The sequence below is a fragment of the Parambassis ranga genome, chromosome 12 (genome assembly GCF_900634625.1).
Source record: "Parambassis ranga chromosome 12, fParRan2.1, whole genome shotgun sequence".
In the NCBI taxonomy this organism is placed as follows: domain Eukaryota; kingdom Metazoa; phylum Chordata; class Actinopteri; family Ambassidae; genus Parambassis; species Parambassis ranga.
The window spans coordinates 3,232,109-3,247,642 of NC_041032.1; the positions used below are offsets into that span (position 1 = coordinate 3,232,109).

General features: G+C 41.7%; 3 protein-coding genes across 3 annotated transcripts in view; 1 reads left to right on the forward strand and 2 right to left on the reverse strand.

Moving 5' to 3' along the window:
• The window catches only part of npr2 (natriuretic peptide receptor 2), a 53,659-nt gene extending 47,679 nt beyond the window's left edge, over positions 1-5,980 (reverse strand). Inside the window, exon 1 of the mRNA XM_028417751.1 lies at positions 4,966-5,980. Within this exon, the coding sequence (XP_028273552.1) occupies positions 4,966-5,662 (697 nt within the window). The 5' untranslated portion in view covers positions 5,663-5,980. The remainder of the gene's footprint in view (positions 1-4,965) is intronic.
• Positions 5,981-8,164: 2,184 nt separating this feature from the next.
• alad (aminolevulinate dehydratase) lies at positions 8,165-12,172 on the reverse strand. Its single transcript, XM_028418480.1, has 12 exons — positions 12,022-12,172; positions 11,343-11,468; positions 11,214-11,264; positions 10,798-10,894; positions 10,360-10,495; positions 10,185-10,268; positions 9,895-9,983; positions 9,753-9,808; positions 9,584-9,671; positions 9,409-9,495; positions 9,200-9,329; positions 8,165-8,608 (listed from the first exon to the last, which is right to left on the reverse strand). Exons 2-12 carry the CDS (start codon positions 11,459-11,461, stop codon positions 8,550-8,552), a joined length of 996 nt encoding a protein of 331 aa, XP_028274281.1. The 5' UTR covers positions 11,462-11,468; positions 12,022-12,172; the 3' UTR covers positions 8,165-8,549.
• Positions 12,173-12,200: 28 nt separating this feature from the next.
• Positions 12,201-14,424, forward strand: tmem203 (transmembrane protein 203). The gene is made up of 2 exons (XM_028418481.1): positions 12,201-12,428; positions 12,894-14,424. Exon 2 carries the CDS (start codon positions 13,097-13,099, stop codon positions 13,511-13,513), a length of 417 nt encoding a protein of 138 aa, XP_028274282.1. The 5' UTR covers positions 12,201-12,428; positions 12,894-13,096; the 3' UTR covers positions 13,514-14,424.
• The last annotated feature ends 1,110 nt before the right edge of the window (positions 14,425-15,534 follow it).

Genomic DNA, 15,534 nt, shown 5'->3' on the forward strand with positions numbered 1-15,534 from the left:
GTTGATTTGGTAAAAGCTGATCTTTGTAACTTTACCTCAGCACTGCTGTACTGATTTTGATCCCGAACTGTATTCGAGGAAAAACACATTTTTGATTCTCAGTTGTGTCTGGCGGAGGGTAAATATAAACCAGCACACAGTAAAAAGGAAAAGATTTCCAACACTGCCTTGAGTGTAAATAAAAGTGAAGGTAAGCAGCCAAATACTGTAATTGTGCTGCCATTTAGGTCTCACCGGGGAGGATTACTTCATCACGGTCATGGTTGTTGTTATTGTTGCCGCTCCAAGTTTCCATGTAGTCCTTTATTGTGTTCACATTGCATTAATACTACAGGTCCCCTGCTACAGTGTTTTTTTATTATTATTATTTTGTAGTGTGTCTCGATGAAAGGATAATCGAATATAATTAAATGTAGAGAAGCCTTGAAAGAAGCTGGTGAAACAATGATGCAGCTGGAGTTATACTCCGTAATCTCATTATTCAAGGGACTGTGGGTCCTAATTAAATTGTGCCTAGTCTGAAAACTGTGACATTACACTGTTTTTGATGCTTCCTAGATAATGCTAAACAATTACAATATGGCATTTGTCGCCTGGATTAGTTTGGATTTTTGAGCAGAGATTACCCTCCAGCTCTTTTGTTTGTTCGTCTCCTAATCCCTATGAGGGTCTTTTATGACTCTGTTGTAAAATGAAACGACTTATAGCAGTGCGTCTGCAGCATTCCTTTGCACAGGAAACAACATGCAGATCATCTATAAGCTACTATTGTCAAGTGGGTTTTCACAGGAAACAGGAATTCTGTCATTATACTGACGCACTACCTGAGCTTTATTGTGAAGGGATGCTCTTTTCATCTAGCTGCAAACTACTGACATATGCACTCACTCTGGAGGCTTCCACTCACAAAATTGATTTTTCCCCCCTTATGTGCCATTAACGGACTTAAAAAAAAAAAAGCATGAAGGCGAGCGTGTCACTGGGCAATGTGATGGTAGATGAATACACTCGGCTGTGATGCTGTGATGGATTTGGGTTAAAAACCTTTTCTTAAAAAGGGTCAGTAACTGATGCACAAGCAAAACTGAAAATGTGCATGTGAAATAAACAGCGTGTGAACAAACAGTGCGTATGCTGTCACAGTGCAGTTACCACAAAAATACAGTGCTCTACTCTCCCCACTCTACTCTCCCCAAATTTTTTGGGGAGAGTAGAGTGGGGGTTTGGGGGGCCTTGATCCCTCTGCCCTTAGGGTAGTTGCGAGGGCATCGCTCTGACGTGGCTGGTCCTGACTATTTCTATGGGGGAGACACCTGGAGAAATTGACCAATAGTTGGTCATGGGGGGTCTTGGGGGACCAGTGCTCTGTCATGGCTGGCCTTGGCCCTTCCTGCCATTGGGCTAGTTGGGAAGGCACCGCTCTGAAGTGGTTGGTCCTGACTATTCCTACGGGGACAACCCAGGAAGGTTTAGGAGATGAAACCACATCTTCAACATTAATTTGGCAGACTGGGGAAACCAACAATCATGACAACAATCAGTCTGTTAACCTTAAACTTGGCCCAGTCTTCTACGAGGGTTAGCCTCACCAAAGCGCTGCCTGTTGCATTACACACGTCAAACCTGACTTTAAAATGTATTCCCTTGAGGACTCCCAAATTTCTTCATTCCCTTGTCCACAGTAGGGGACTAGGACGTGAAACTATCACAGACTCCAAATTTTAGAGAGAACCACTTACACCTAATCTTAACCGTATGCCTAACCCTAACCACAACCTTAACCCTAATTAGGTTCTTGCTAATTTTTTATATTAAGGCCTAGAGTAATAAGACTTAGACCAAACAAATCGTCTCAGCAGAGCCATCTTTGGGGTCAACACACAAAAATTACAGAATTTGGGGATTTTTTTTTAAGGACCATGACTGATATCCCTAACAATTACGTTTTCATGCTTTTTGATAGCCCGGTCGTGCTGAATCCAATGGTACCACTTTTAGGCCCATAGAACAAACCATAGAAAATCCTTTTCTTGTAGTTCTCAAAAATTACACCAGATGGCGAACATTGTATGTCGTAGGTACAAATTTGGAATTGCCTCCCTAAATGTCTATCTATTTCATATCTATTTACATTGATTCCCAAACTCAGAAACACACACACACACACATATACATTTCAAGTTACGACAACATGGTTCTTCAACATACATATTGCACTACAGTAACAGAGGCTACTTGTACATTGATTGTTGATTCTATTCATATCCCCATAGAATGCATGTCTCCATCCAAGATTGGGCTATGTATGGGCCCACCAAAAACTTCACTACATGTATGTATTAATCATACCCAGATTGCCTGAAACAGGTTCATATGCATACCATGAGGGAACCTTTGTCCTGCGCCAAATGTGTAACTTTGTCCCAGGGACATGGGACCAAGTGTTTCAGCCCAGACTCCCCCAGAATGCATGCACACCAAATTTGGGGGCTCTGTGGGAAGTGACTCTCTCTGGGGGTGGAAGCCTCAAGTGGCAATTCAAGGAACTGCAGCTTTACTTTACAGTTCTAGGCAGTGCTTTATATAGCACATCGCACCATTAGGACTCCTTGTTGGTGCAACAGGTACTCAACTACATTGGATGTGATAATTTTTAATATTAATTTAATAATTTAAATCTGCTCTCAGTTCATCACAGCCTGGATAGATTCACTGATCTCATTCAAGTTTGTTACCATTTAATTTTCTGTCACCATTTTTCTGGCTCATGCACTGCCATCCTCAGACACAATCCCGCCCACAGAGGGATGTTGGCTCCCTTCTCTCAGCTGGGAATAAAAGCCACCAACAAGCACACATCATTATATATATGTTTGATATGCAAAAATAAATAATGCAGTAATGAAATACAGCAGAAAATACTATGAACTGTTTAAACCTACTTGCCTCCCATCCCTGCATTTTCCTGTTAAAAATGAGGAATTTGGGGAATTAGAGGTAGCAGTGGGAGTGGTGCTTAACTCTGCAGCAGCATAACTTTTGTCAGTTGTCAAAGTTCCAGACATATGTGGCTTCACATTAAAAGCTTGTTTTCCCCCTTCTCACCTCAGCTCTTTGAACCCAGCCCGCAATCAGGTGACTAAACAGAGCCGATAGCCCGGAGGATATCTGTTGTGATAAAAGTGAGCTGAATGCCGAGCCAGGACAAGCCCTGACAAAACCATTAGCTTCCGTGACCTCCAGATCACTGCAACAGCTCCATAATTCATTTGTGGAAGGATTGCAGGAGGAGGAGGAGGAGGAGGAGGAGGAGGAGGTGGTGGTGGTGGTGGTGGTGGTGGTGGGGTTAGCAGCCTATAACTTTTACCTCTTTTTCTTGCTTACTTTAATTACTTTTTACGCTGTATTTATTCCATTATTTGTTGACTCGGTTACTGCAACAACAGATTAAGAAGTTTAAAACTTGGTTTGTTTCACTGTGCCAGAAACCATAATGGTCTAAGATTTACTGGTTGGAAGGAGGTTTTTACTCTGAGATGCTGAGCTGGTTCCAAAAAATGATTCCCCTCAAAATGTTCCCAGGAGTGAGATACATATTTGTAACACATTCATGCAATATCTCAACAAGAAGCCTTATATTTTTGAACACTTATCTAATCTAATCTAATCTAATCTAATCTAATTTAAAATGACATGATGTTAGCCTGTGATAAACAGCTAATATGTAGGCTAATTGTTGCTATTTTTGTAGCATTCTTTATTCTTTATGCTAAGCTAGGCTAACTCATTCCAAAGACCAATAACAGATATCAGTTGTATGCTAATCGTGTTAGCCTAAATAATTTTCAGGTTATTTGAAAATGGGCAAATAAATACGTTTTATATAATATTCAATGATTAATTTACATTTTGAACTCAAATATTTTGAAACTCTATTTTCAGTCTTTATGCTAAGCTAGGCTAACTAAATCCAAAGACCTATAACAGATATTGGTCACAGGCTAAATAATTTTAGGCGATTGGAAAATAAGAAAAATAGATATGTTGTGTAGAGTAATAAGTGATATATTTATGAAAATATAAGTCATATTTATTAAAAAAACAAACAAAAACAAAACAAAACAGCACTCAAACTGACAGGTTTGCCCAATTTGAGTTTCCAAGTGTTTCATTTTCTCCCAGCACATCTGCACTGTTACATTTTCACAACCAGTTATGATTGAAATTTAACAGCCTAAAGGACGATACTGTTTTCATGTATTTCTGTCTTTTGATAGGGTTTAAGGTGAAGAACACACTGCACAGCTGACTCGACTTTTTTTCACCAAATTTTACAACTCAAAATCTAAGATGCCCAAAATACACTGCACACCTCTGATCATTCACATGTTTACATCATAAAAGTAACATATAACCTTATTTTAGGTGCAGGGACACACATGTCTCCGCACCTCTCTTTTTTTAAAAATAAAAAAACGCAGGTGGTGGTCCTCCACAGCAATAAACCAGCAGCAGCAGCAGCAAAGTGCCCACAGCCTAAACATTCCTGCGTAATAACTCCGGAATAAACAGGCTTTCCCTGCACCTATTCCAGTCCACCTCTGCTGGAAGAAAAGAAACAAAAAACTTCACTCTGACCTCATTCTGATACAGACGCAATCTCCAAGTCTAAATATTTGTAAAAAACCTCAGATTATGAAGTAAAGTTGGAATTATTTTAGTCACGTCATGTGAAAAGTGCGTGTCTGCTGTGAGACACAGATCATTGTGGGAATTTCCTTCCTTTCATCCACACATGACATTATCTTTATAGTAGCCAGCTGGTGATCTGTTTTACCTCCAGATAACATCACACGCTTCACACACAACTAATGAAAGAAACATTTCACTTTTTGTGTTGTTGAGCCATCCCTGAATGTTTTATCATTTCAAACTTTTAAAGCCCACATCTTCCCCCTCACTTACTTCTTCCGCGCTCCTTCATGAAACTAATGAGGTCCTTGAAGTCTTTGGGGTCGTCCGTGTACGGCTGGGCCTCCACCGTGATGTTCATCTCCTCCTTTAGGTTTAGAAAAATCCCCTCTGAGAGAAAGTAGTGCGGCCGATCGTCCTGCCGCAGGTCGTAGAATATCACCATGGCCCGGGACGTCCAGTTGAAGTGCGTGTGCAGGACGTTCGCGAAGTCCCCCAGCTTTGTGGTGGAGGGCCCGCTGCGCACGATGGTCCGGTACTCATCCCGCTTGTCGAATCCGTAAGCGGGTCCACCGGCTGTGATCAGAGGGAGATTCCAGTGGGATGCGAAACGTCCCACGGAAGCGAGGGGGTACACGCACCCGGGTCCGAAAAAAGCGTCCGGGCGGATGTATAGTTTGGCGTCCACTGCCACGACTTGCGCCCGGCTCTCGGCGCAGGAGCCCGCGGCGGGGTCCTCTGTGCTGTAGTTGAGGATGTTAATGGAGCGGCCGACCAGCAGCTTGTGTTTACTGTGCAGGTCCTCGTGCGCCATGAGGATGGCCGGAAAGACGCGCGGCAGAGCCCACGGGTACTTGTGGTGGTTATCCGGGAGCATCACCGCTACGGTTATGTTACCTCTGCAACCCGGGAGGAGGCAAACGGACAGCGCCGCGAGCAGGCAGCATCCCAGCGCGCGTCTGCATCCCATTTCTTGTCACCGGAGAGCGAAGTACGGCCACGGAGTGCGCACCGCTTGGAGAGGGAGACACGTTCGGCTGTGGCACCCTGACACCAAGGTATCCGTCTCCCTCGCTCTCTTGTCTCCTTCTCCCTTTCCTCTCTTTCTCAAAAGTCACACGGAGTCGGTAAAGGTATCATCCTGTCTCGCCAGTCCGGCTGTGCCATGCGTCCCCGCTGCGTAAAATCCACGTTAAATGAACTTCCCAAAGCGAGTTTTTCCCAGCGCGGAGCAGCCCTCGCGCTGACGGTCTCTCCGTGAGTGATAACATACATCAGGATGGCTGTAAGTTAAATCAGTGCAGCCCTCTGTTCGGCCCCCCCACACGTCACACACTGCAAGAAGTGTTTCCCTGCAGTGTCAATAAATCACCGGGCTGTAAATCATGATCCAAGTAAATCCGCTTCAAGCAAATCATTACGACCTTACCAGCGAAGTGGGATGATTCCAGTGGAGGTCTCATTTATTGGAATTATCTGTTTTAATGCGCTGTCTGACAAAAACAAGACAGATCTTGAGGAACCTCTCACTAAAAAAAAAAACCCATAGTCCTGACATGGAAACAAGTTGTTCGTGCGTCACGGCAAATGAGACTAAAAGCAAAATTCAGACGAAGTTACATGTTAAAATATTTGATACTTTTTGCAGTGTATGGTGAGGAAAAAAACAAACTTTTAAAGAAAACAGAGGTAAGGCGCCCCCTGTCTGTCAGTTACAGTATATACAGCCTAATCTCAGCACATAATTACTGTTGTGCAATTATTGTCCAATCACCTGCAGCTTGAAATACATTTAATTTATATATATTTTTTTAAGGTGAGATTCATAATGTTTGCATTTTTATCCATAATTGTGAGTAATAATTATTATTAATAATTATAATTATGAGTATAGTTTCCTGTGTATGTTTATATATTATTTTCATTTGTATTCAGTGTCATTAATTATGAGTTTGACTGCACACGTGGAAATGCATGTAATGGTTGTCATAATGTTCAACCTGCCGCTGAGGCTAGCAGAAAGGTCAAGAGATCAACACAGTGAAAAAAAAGATACTGTGATGATGTCACTTACTAACAGCGATAGATCTGTGCACATTCAGAGGTCAGAGGTCAAACCACCATCTTCCTCAGCCTCATCCTGTTTATGATTTAATTTGAAATTCCTTTTTTTTACACTTGCTGCACCTCCAATTGTGTAAAAATGTCTGTTTTTGTGTGTGTGTGTTAGCTCCCTGTGCTGAGTTTGCAGCAGCTAGAATCATCTTCTCCATCCAGCTGTCACTATCTCCACCCCACTCTGCAACACCTTGAATTAGACGTTTATGATTCATCGTTTTACAGCCTTTCAACAGTGACTCAAAAGTCAGCAGTCAAGGGCTTTACACACAGTGAAAACATCCATGTTACCTTGCCTGTGAGTGATTTAGCCATCATCAAAACACAGTTATTCTGGAGTAGTGTTAGAAATGTACAGACAAAAAAAAACGCTTACAAAGGAGGAAGATGCTGCAACAACCATGCCACCCTGTTTTTTCTAACTATATAATAAAAAACTATAAATGCGGACAGTTAAACAAAGCACAGGTGATGTCTACAGTCTTTATGTAGTAGCATGAAATTTTTACAGAATCAAAGCAGAACCACCACTTTAATTTGGAGCACTGCCATCTTGTGGTCACAGCAGCTGCTACACCATACCTCTTATTTATCGACAGTGGACACAAAAAGTATTCAGACCCTCTTAGATGTTTCACTCTTTGTTATATTGCAGCCATTTGCTAAATTCATTTAAGTTCATTTTTTCCCTCATCAATGTTCACACAGCACCCCATACTGACAGAAACACACAGAATTGTTGACATTTTTGCAGATGTATGAAAAAGAAAAAGTGAAATATGACATAAGTATCAGAGCCTTTGCTGTGACTCTCATATATTGAACTCAGGTGCGTCCATTTCTTCTGATCATCCTTCAGATGGTTCTACACCTTCATCTGAGTCCAGCTGTGTTTGATGATGCTGATTGGACTTGATGAGGACAGACACACACCTGTCTGTATAAGACCTTACAGCTCACAGTGCATGTTAGAGCACATGAGGATCATGAGGTCAGAGAAGAGCCCAAAGATCACTGGCTGAGCTCCAGAGATGCAGTCATGAGATGGGAGAAAGTTGTAGAAAGTCAACCATCACTGCAGCCTCCACCAGTCGGGGCTTTATGGCAGAGTGGCCCGATGGAAGCTTCTCAGTGCAAGACACATGAAGGTCCACATGGAGTTTACTAAAAAAAACACCTGAAGGACTTCAAGATGGTGAGAAAAAAGATTCTTGAACTTAAAAGACTTTATCAAATGGCTGCAATAATGTAAGGGGGTGAAAAATGTAAGGGGGTCTGAATTCTCATTCATTTTATCATTATAAACTTGTTGTTACTCATTACCACACCTAATCTTTAAATAACACATGAACTCTGACAGATATGAATGACTTTTATTTCCTCTGGTTTACAAGTGCCTTATTTTCAGACGTCAACATAGTTACCTCATTCACACAGACATGGCTCACATTCTATTATCACTTTAGGAGAGACTTCATTTAAAGCTGGTTCCAAACACACACAGCGACATTTTCTGCAATATAAATGATCACCTTTTACATTCTTAAGCTCCATATTAGCCCTTAAAATGAATAAATGTAACTATTGAATATTAATGCTGCTGCTAATCCCAATACATAAACAATTTGAAAAATAGCTAGAGTTAGACAGAATGCATATTTATTGTTATCCTCCCAGTTCCCTTGAAGTCTGCCTGTTGGTCGGGTTAGTTGCATCCACTGGCCTCAGATCTTTATTCTTTACTCCTTTAGCCATGAGAGCAGCTGAGGTGCGTAGTAGGTGATGATAATGTCAGCGCCTACATCACAGATTAAATTAAGATTAAATGTAACCAGGAAGTAATCACACTAACCCAGAGTAACATAAGTTGATGGCCTGAGGTAGAAGGAGACACAGCTCTCATCACAAAGTGTATAACTTTGTGTAGGGTCATGGGTGGGCTGGAGCCTATCGCAGCTGTCAATGCAAGAGTGAGACAACTATCAACACTCACGTTCCCACCTAAGGCTGATTTTAAGTCCCCCATTAGCTCAACATGCACAAATGGTGCAAGGATAAAACTTGGGGTCCACCACTTCCAACTGGAGCAAAATAAACATCAAACCATTAGAAATGTCGATAATTACTGATGGCTGCCACCCAGTAATTCAAACTCTTTGACCCAACACACCAGTTTGATGATGACATCATCATTTTTCTGTAGTCCAAAATGCCAACTTCTACAAAAAAATGATCTGTATGCTCTACAACTGCTGCATGAAGCATGTAGTTGTAGAGGGAGATCATTCTACCTCAGGCCAAAAACTCACCCCGTATGACACATTGTGTCAGTTAGATCTTATCCATATTGATACATTAAAATGTGAAAAGTACTTTTTTTGGGTCATACCTGCCCGGCGGAAGGCGGTCATAGCCTCCATCACAGCGGCCCTCAAGTCAAAAGCTCCAGCCTGCGCGCCGTGCCACATCATGGCAAACTCCCCTGACACATTGTACACCGCCAAAGGATGAGAGGGGAACTGAAGAGAGACACAATATGTGTTTAAATGTTTTGCAATATAACACTTTGCCATCATACGCTCTAACTCAGCTGCGCACCTTGTCTTTAACTTCTCTCACGATGTCCAGATACGGCAGCCCCGGCTTCACCATCAGCATGTCCGCTCCTTCCCTCACATCTCTGTCCTGCAGCACACAGCAACAACAAAATCTCTAACAACAACTACTTCACACCTGTAATCCAAACATACCTGCGGAAAAATAATCAACGTACCACAGCTCGAATGGCGAGCCCTCTCGCTCCAGGAGGCAGCTGATAGCAGCGCCTGTCTCCGAACGCAGGCTTGGACTGGGCAGCATCTCTGTATCCAAACACAGCAGTTTCAGAGTGTCAGCCTTACTTCAAGTGGCTGTTACCACCTCGTCTCAGAGGGATTACTTACCTGAAGGGTCCGTAGTAGCAAGAAGCAAACTTCGCACTGTAGCTCAGCACTGAGACCTGGAGGAGGCGACCATGGACAATTAATACTTAGCTCAAGAGAAACACACAACCTTTCTCCAAAATGTGGTTTTCAGGAGATTTACCTTGTTTCCTAAACCATTGGATATCAGTGCTTGTTTTATGGCTCTGACTCTTCCATCCATCATATCAGAAGGAGCAATGATGTGACAGCCTGCAGAACAACACACACTTTGAATTGAAATAAAATGTAAATACAAATGGCCGAAGCCTCTACGACATCATCTGCATCCCCCTTTTACTTGATTCAAATGACCTTTAATCACTGTATCATTCTATGGACGCATTACTCAAACGTACCTTCATCACACACCCTAAACAAATATTAATCTTTAAAAAACAAAAACAGCTTTACCAGCCCGAGCGTAAGCCAGCGCCACTTCTGCCAAGCGCAGACAGCTGGCGTCATTGTTCAGGGTGCCGTCATCGTTCAGGATGCCTTTAAAAAAAGAAACACAAACACTACTTATGGTGCTGCACGTTAAAAACATCATTTTTATGTGAGATACATTTCAAAAACAGGCGCTCACCACAGTGTCCGTGTGACGTGTAGGGACACAAGCACACGTCGCACGCCACCAGCAGCTCCGGGAACAGGGATCGGATTTTCTTAACCGCCAGTACAGCGGGGGTGTCATCTGTGTCGGCACCTGAACCCCTGTCATCCTAAAGAGCATGTGAACAGATAGGTTTGCTGTTAGTCTTGATCTATGGGCATTAATGTGTTGCTTAACAACTGGCAACAGGTATTTGATCACATAGTGAAGTCAGGAATCCGTGCATGCCAGTTAAATACTTGTACACCTCTTCTAACAAAAACAGCACCACACACACACAGTATACCATAACAATATGTAGCAAATGTATTGAGGAGATTGTACTGTATATATGCTCTGTACTATTGCTGTGATGTCTACTTTCAAAAACACAAACCTGGTGTCCATCCTCACTCTTTTTGTTCTACATACCTTTTCTATTTTTGCTGGAACACCAAAAATGAGCACGCATTTCAAGCCATTCTCCACAAGCGGTCGCAGCATTTCCTCCAGCTTATTCACCCCATATCTATGGATAAGATCGTTTATACTTTAATACCGGCACAAACAGGCATCATGTACAGTCCGTGTGGTTACGACACACAAAATGTGCACACAGGTTTTTGTTTTCTGATGAACAGAGGGTCTAACGGATTCTCTTCTTATCTTAGTCCAGGTCCAGTGTTTGGCTCTGGGTCCACCCTGCATGATTGCTTTTATCTGAAGATGACACACCCTCACGAATGCAGTGTGACACAGTCATGTGTCATGTATTTTCTTTTTTTCTTTTTCTCCAATCCTCAGGTAACATAAAGATTTAGAGTTACTGTTATGATCACGACTCTTACCTTGCCTGTCCTGGCAGACTGCCGATGGGCTCCACCGCATCAGCACTGTCTCTGTAGTGACAAAGAATGACAACTTAGCAACAAGCAATTTGTCCTTCGATTGTACTTTAACTTGGAAATATCACTTACGTGATAAAGATTGGGTAAATGAGATTGTCAGGTCTTAGATCTGCAGCACAGGTCTGCCAGTATCGGAGTGTGGGGTGAAAGTAGCCGCTATGGATGATAGACTCAGCCGGTGTCTGCATCTTTACCCTTAAGTCGAGAAAAACATTCTGTCAAACTAAATATCGCTTTCACACTTTTTCAGCTCAGTCACCATTAAACGTGATCAAGCATGCGTAGCATTGCTTCTCCAAACAGCAGCTTAGCTCTGCTTCACTGCAGCCAACAGACTGTAGGTTCATTCTATTAAATCAGAACCTTTACACACACTTATATTGATTGTTATGATTGATTTTAGAATCTGCATTAATAACATGCAAACTTAATCACTTCCACAAACTTATGACCCCGCATAAAACAAGAGCAAACGCCGAACTGTGGCTTTAGGACAGCTTGTCTTTAAGACAGCTGTCAATTAGCTTTAAATCAAAATTAATTAATTGCTAATTAAACTGACCATTACAATTGCCATACATTGCTATTACACTATGCTATTTTATCACTTTGACCTAATACATATCTTGTACTGTGTATTAAAAATAGAATATAGACAGGAGCAGAAACTAACGTAAGACATTAGTAAGGCTACAATGCAAAAATGTGCATAAAAGTGCATAAATACTACATAAACCAGCACACTTGCCCGTGAGGACGTGACTTCTCCACACACTTCTTCAAGCTACTGTTTCTTCTTCGGTGGTTTTGATAATGACGCTCTACTAGCGCCACCCACAAACAGGCGTAACACTAAACCTAAAATATTGTCATAATCCACTTCATGTAACTGGAAAAAATTATACTGCATCCTCTGTTGTTTACGGGTGCAACAGTGAGAACACACGTAGAAAACAAAATTTTCACAACATCTAACTAAATCAAAACAATGGTCTTTTCGGCCACCGTACTCCGCATTGCTGTCTTCTCGCGATGTTTCTACGAGAAGGCGAGAAAATAGCAGAAGCTACAAAACTAGCATCTTCTTAGCATTGTTGTCTTCTTATACATTTGCTTGCAGTTAGATGGAGAAGAAGGCGCCCGGCTGTTTCTAAGGTAAATACAGGTGTTGTGACATTAAAGTATATGTTGTATATTTTAACACATTGATAATGTTCGTTGTTAGTGGCTCTGTATTATCTCTGACTCTTTGGTTAACATACAGGACATTGTAGTATAAGGATCGGCTATCTTCTGTATCATCGACGTGATTGTAGCTTGACATGACATGACGTGTATGAGTGTGTGTCATGTTCAAACAAATCTACAAATATAAGGCGTTTAGAACTGAAGCTGTCAGACTGAATAATAAACTGACAGCGTGAAGAAGGAAGAAAGGTGAAATCACCGGCTATTTCCTAAAAGTTATGTCATTTTGGGCCGTGTGTATACTAAATATAGACCGTAGACCATCCGTTTTGATAAATGCAGCCAAGGGTGTTGTCTCTTTTTACGTTGGGGTTTATTTGTCATACACAAGAATGCACGCCTTACATCCACCTCCTCTATTATCATCCTCAGGGTGGAGTTAAAGATGTAGTCAGCAGTGGGTCATCTCTGCAGTACCTAACCACTCCTGCCTTTGGACTACCATTGACCCAGCTCATCCAGCCTCAGCCACTCTAACCCTGGAGGACTCAGACCTCTAACCAGGGCTGCCCGGTGCTCTACTCGGCTGTCCGCAGTCAGTCCGTCCCAGGTTGAAGACCCTGCTGTCCTCGACCATGCTGTTCTCCCTGAGGGAACTGGTCCAGTGGCTGGGCTTTGCTACCTTTGAACTTTTCCTCCACCTGTTAGCTTTGCTAGTCTTCAGCATGTTGGTGGCACTGCGAGCTGACATGTTTACCCCCACGCTCAGCTGGTGGATGGTGTTCGTCCCACTGTTTGCGGCGGACGGCCTCAGCACGTATTTCACAGCCATTGTGTCCATCAGGCTTTACCAAGAGAATGAGAAACGGCTGGCGGTGCTGCGGCTCCTCTGGGTGCTGACGGTGCTCAGCCTGAAGCTGGTGTGCGAGGTCCTGCTGTGCCAGAAGCTTGCAGAGCAGGAGCAAGCTAGAGAGCTTTGGTTTGGGCTCATCGTCTCACCGCTGTTCATCCTGCTGCAGCTGCTGATGATACGAGCATGCCGTGTCAACTGAGAAGAGGCTGTTTCGCATCACTGAAAACACAGGAGCAGTCTTAAATCTGCCGTTAGAGATTTAAAACATAACAGTGGTGTAATTTTTCTTTTGGCTTAGTACCACCTTTTTACAAATTAAGTGCACACATTTTTAATGTTTCAGGTCACACAAGAATCTAATTTTCTTACAGCTTCAAAATCAGCGTATGTCCTGACCTGCTTGAGTTATAATAATGCAGTATTCCAAGAAAATGAATAGCAGGGCATACTTTGTTTCATCATCAACCAGTTAATTGCCTCTATTTATTCTGAGCTCAATTTAATCAGGATAAATTATAATTCGGTTGTTATGACTGTTGGGTAAGTCAATAACAATAACCCATAAAACAAAAATCACAAGTCAGATGTGGACTTGAAGCATTGTAGTGCCTCTACATTGTGCAATCAATGGTAGGTCATGAGACATAAGGAAAATTGATTCCATAGTTATGTTTTAATGCACATATGCACACATGACTATTCAATTTTTTAATTTAATTCTGGTAAAACAGGCAGTAGTGCCCAAGGCAACTCTCATAGGTAAAGAGATGCAGCTTTGAGAAAGACGCTGCTTACCAGCAAAAAAAAAAATGAAAAGTTAGTTTTAGGTTTATTTTCTTGTGTCTCACATTGTTGCCTGTTGGTGGGAATGTTTGTCATACAGTGTCCCCATCAGTGTGAAAGGTGCGGGTCCACCGCAATGTAGAAGAACTGAATGTGATTTCCACATGCAGCGGCTTGTGTGTGCACACAATCCTCCCTGAAAATTGCTGTTTCTTTTCACCGTTATGTAATGTATTTGATCTGTTTTAGACGTACCGCATGTATTTAAGGCCTTTTTAAGGTAATTCCTGATGTGACATTCTGTGTAATATGTATATGTTGATTTTTTTTTTTTTTTTTTTTTTTTTTTGAAATCCACAAAATCTTATTTATGCTGTTTTTTTTGTTATGGCACCTTTACTGTCATCTGTATATACATGTAAATAAAACATCAACATTTAAGTACTGTTGCTTGATGAATATACTGTATGTGTAGGAGTGAGTTTGAGCACTTACCACAAGGGGGCGCCACTGTTCTTCAGGTCGGTTGTGGGATACAACAATTTAAAGGACCATGCCACATACATGTAAACACCGTAGTCCTGCATAACACACGTGATTCAAAATGACATTTTCTACATTTTAGGACCTCTTAATGTTTAAAATAATTAAACTAAATATCAAACCGATCTGTTTCAATAGGCTGTTTGTGATAGAATGTGACATCAGTCACTGAATATCACCAAGCAAATAAGCAGAAATACAACAGCTTCCTAAATGTGTACTTTCATTTAAAACTTTCAGGCCTACTTCAGAGAGAAAGTAAGGCACTTGATCCTTAATTTCTTCCTTTGAGCTCTTTATTGTGCTGTTCTTAATTGTGGTTTGGTGATAAATGTTTTATGAGGAAGGTAATCTCTTGTAGTACCCAAGAATAGCCCTCTTAAGTGCTGATTCATGCGCAGCAGCTCTCACTTCAGGTCCTGTGTTTACTGCACCCGGATTATCGACAGGTGGCATCACCGGCAAATGCTGAATGAACAACCAGCAATGGGATTTTATCATCTGGGGATGTCACACCCTGATTAAAAGAAAACCTTCTATGTATTCCTGTGTGATATAACTGGTTAAAGAAAATGGTTAAAAGGTTTAAATAATACTATAAACGACTAATAAGAACTGTCAGTTACAAAAAATACAATAAAGATTAAAAAAGTCTCGAAGAAAAGAAGAAACATGTTTATTTTAATTAATTAATTTAAGCATTCTGATTACTAAACAATAAATAAGGCAATACAAGATCATAACAGTCTATATTTAATTACCGAATTCTAGATTTATACACTTATTGCCGGTGTTGCCAAAAAAGGAAGGGTTAGGTGGAACTTAAACGCAACACTTTTGATTGACAAGACTCCTGGCCCATTCCACAATAGAAATGGGCGTGGTTTTCACAAA

Excerpts from the sequence above, each read along its gene's own strand:
- alad (XM_028418480.1), bottom strand. The coding sequence starts at position 11,461 with ATGCAGACACCGGCTGAGTCTATCATCCATAGCGGCTACTTTCACCCC. Across the intron at positions 10,895-11,213 it reads AGTCTGCCAGGACAGGCAAG|ATATGGGGTGAATAAGCTGG; the intron begins GTAAGAGTCGTG and ends TCTTATCCATAG. Across the intron at positions 10,269-10,359 it reads CACGTCACACGGACACTGTG|GCATCCTGAACGATGACGGC; the intron begins GTGAGCGCCTGT and ends CTTTTTTTAAAG.
- tmem203 (XM_028418481.1), top strand. The coding sequence starts at position 13,097 with ATGCTGTTCTCCCTGAGGGAACTGGTCCAGTGGCTGGGCTTTGCTACC.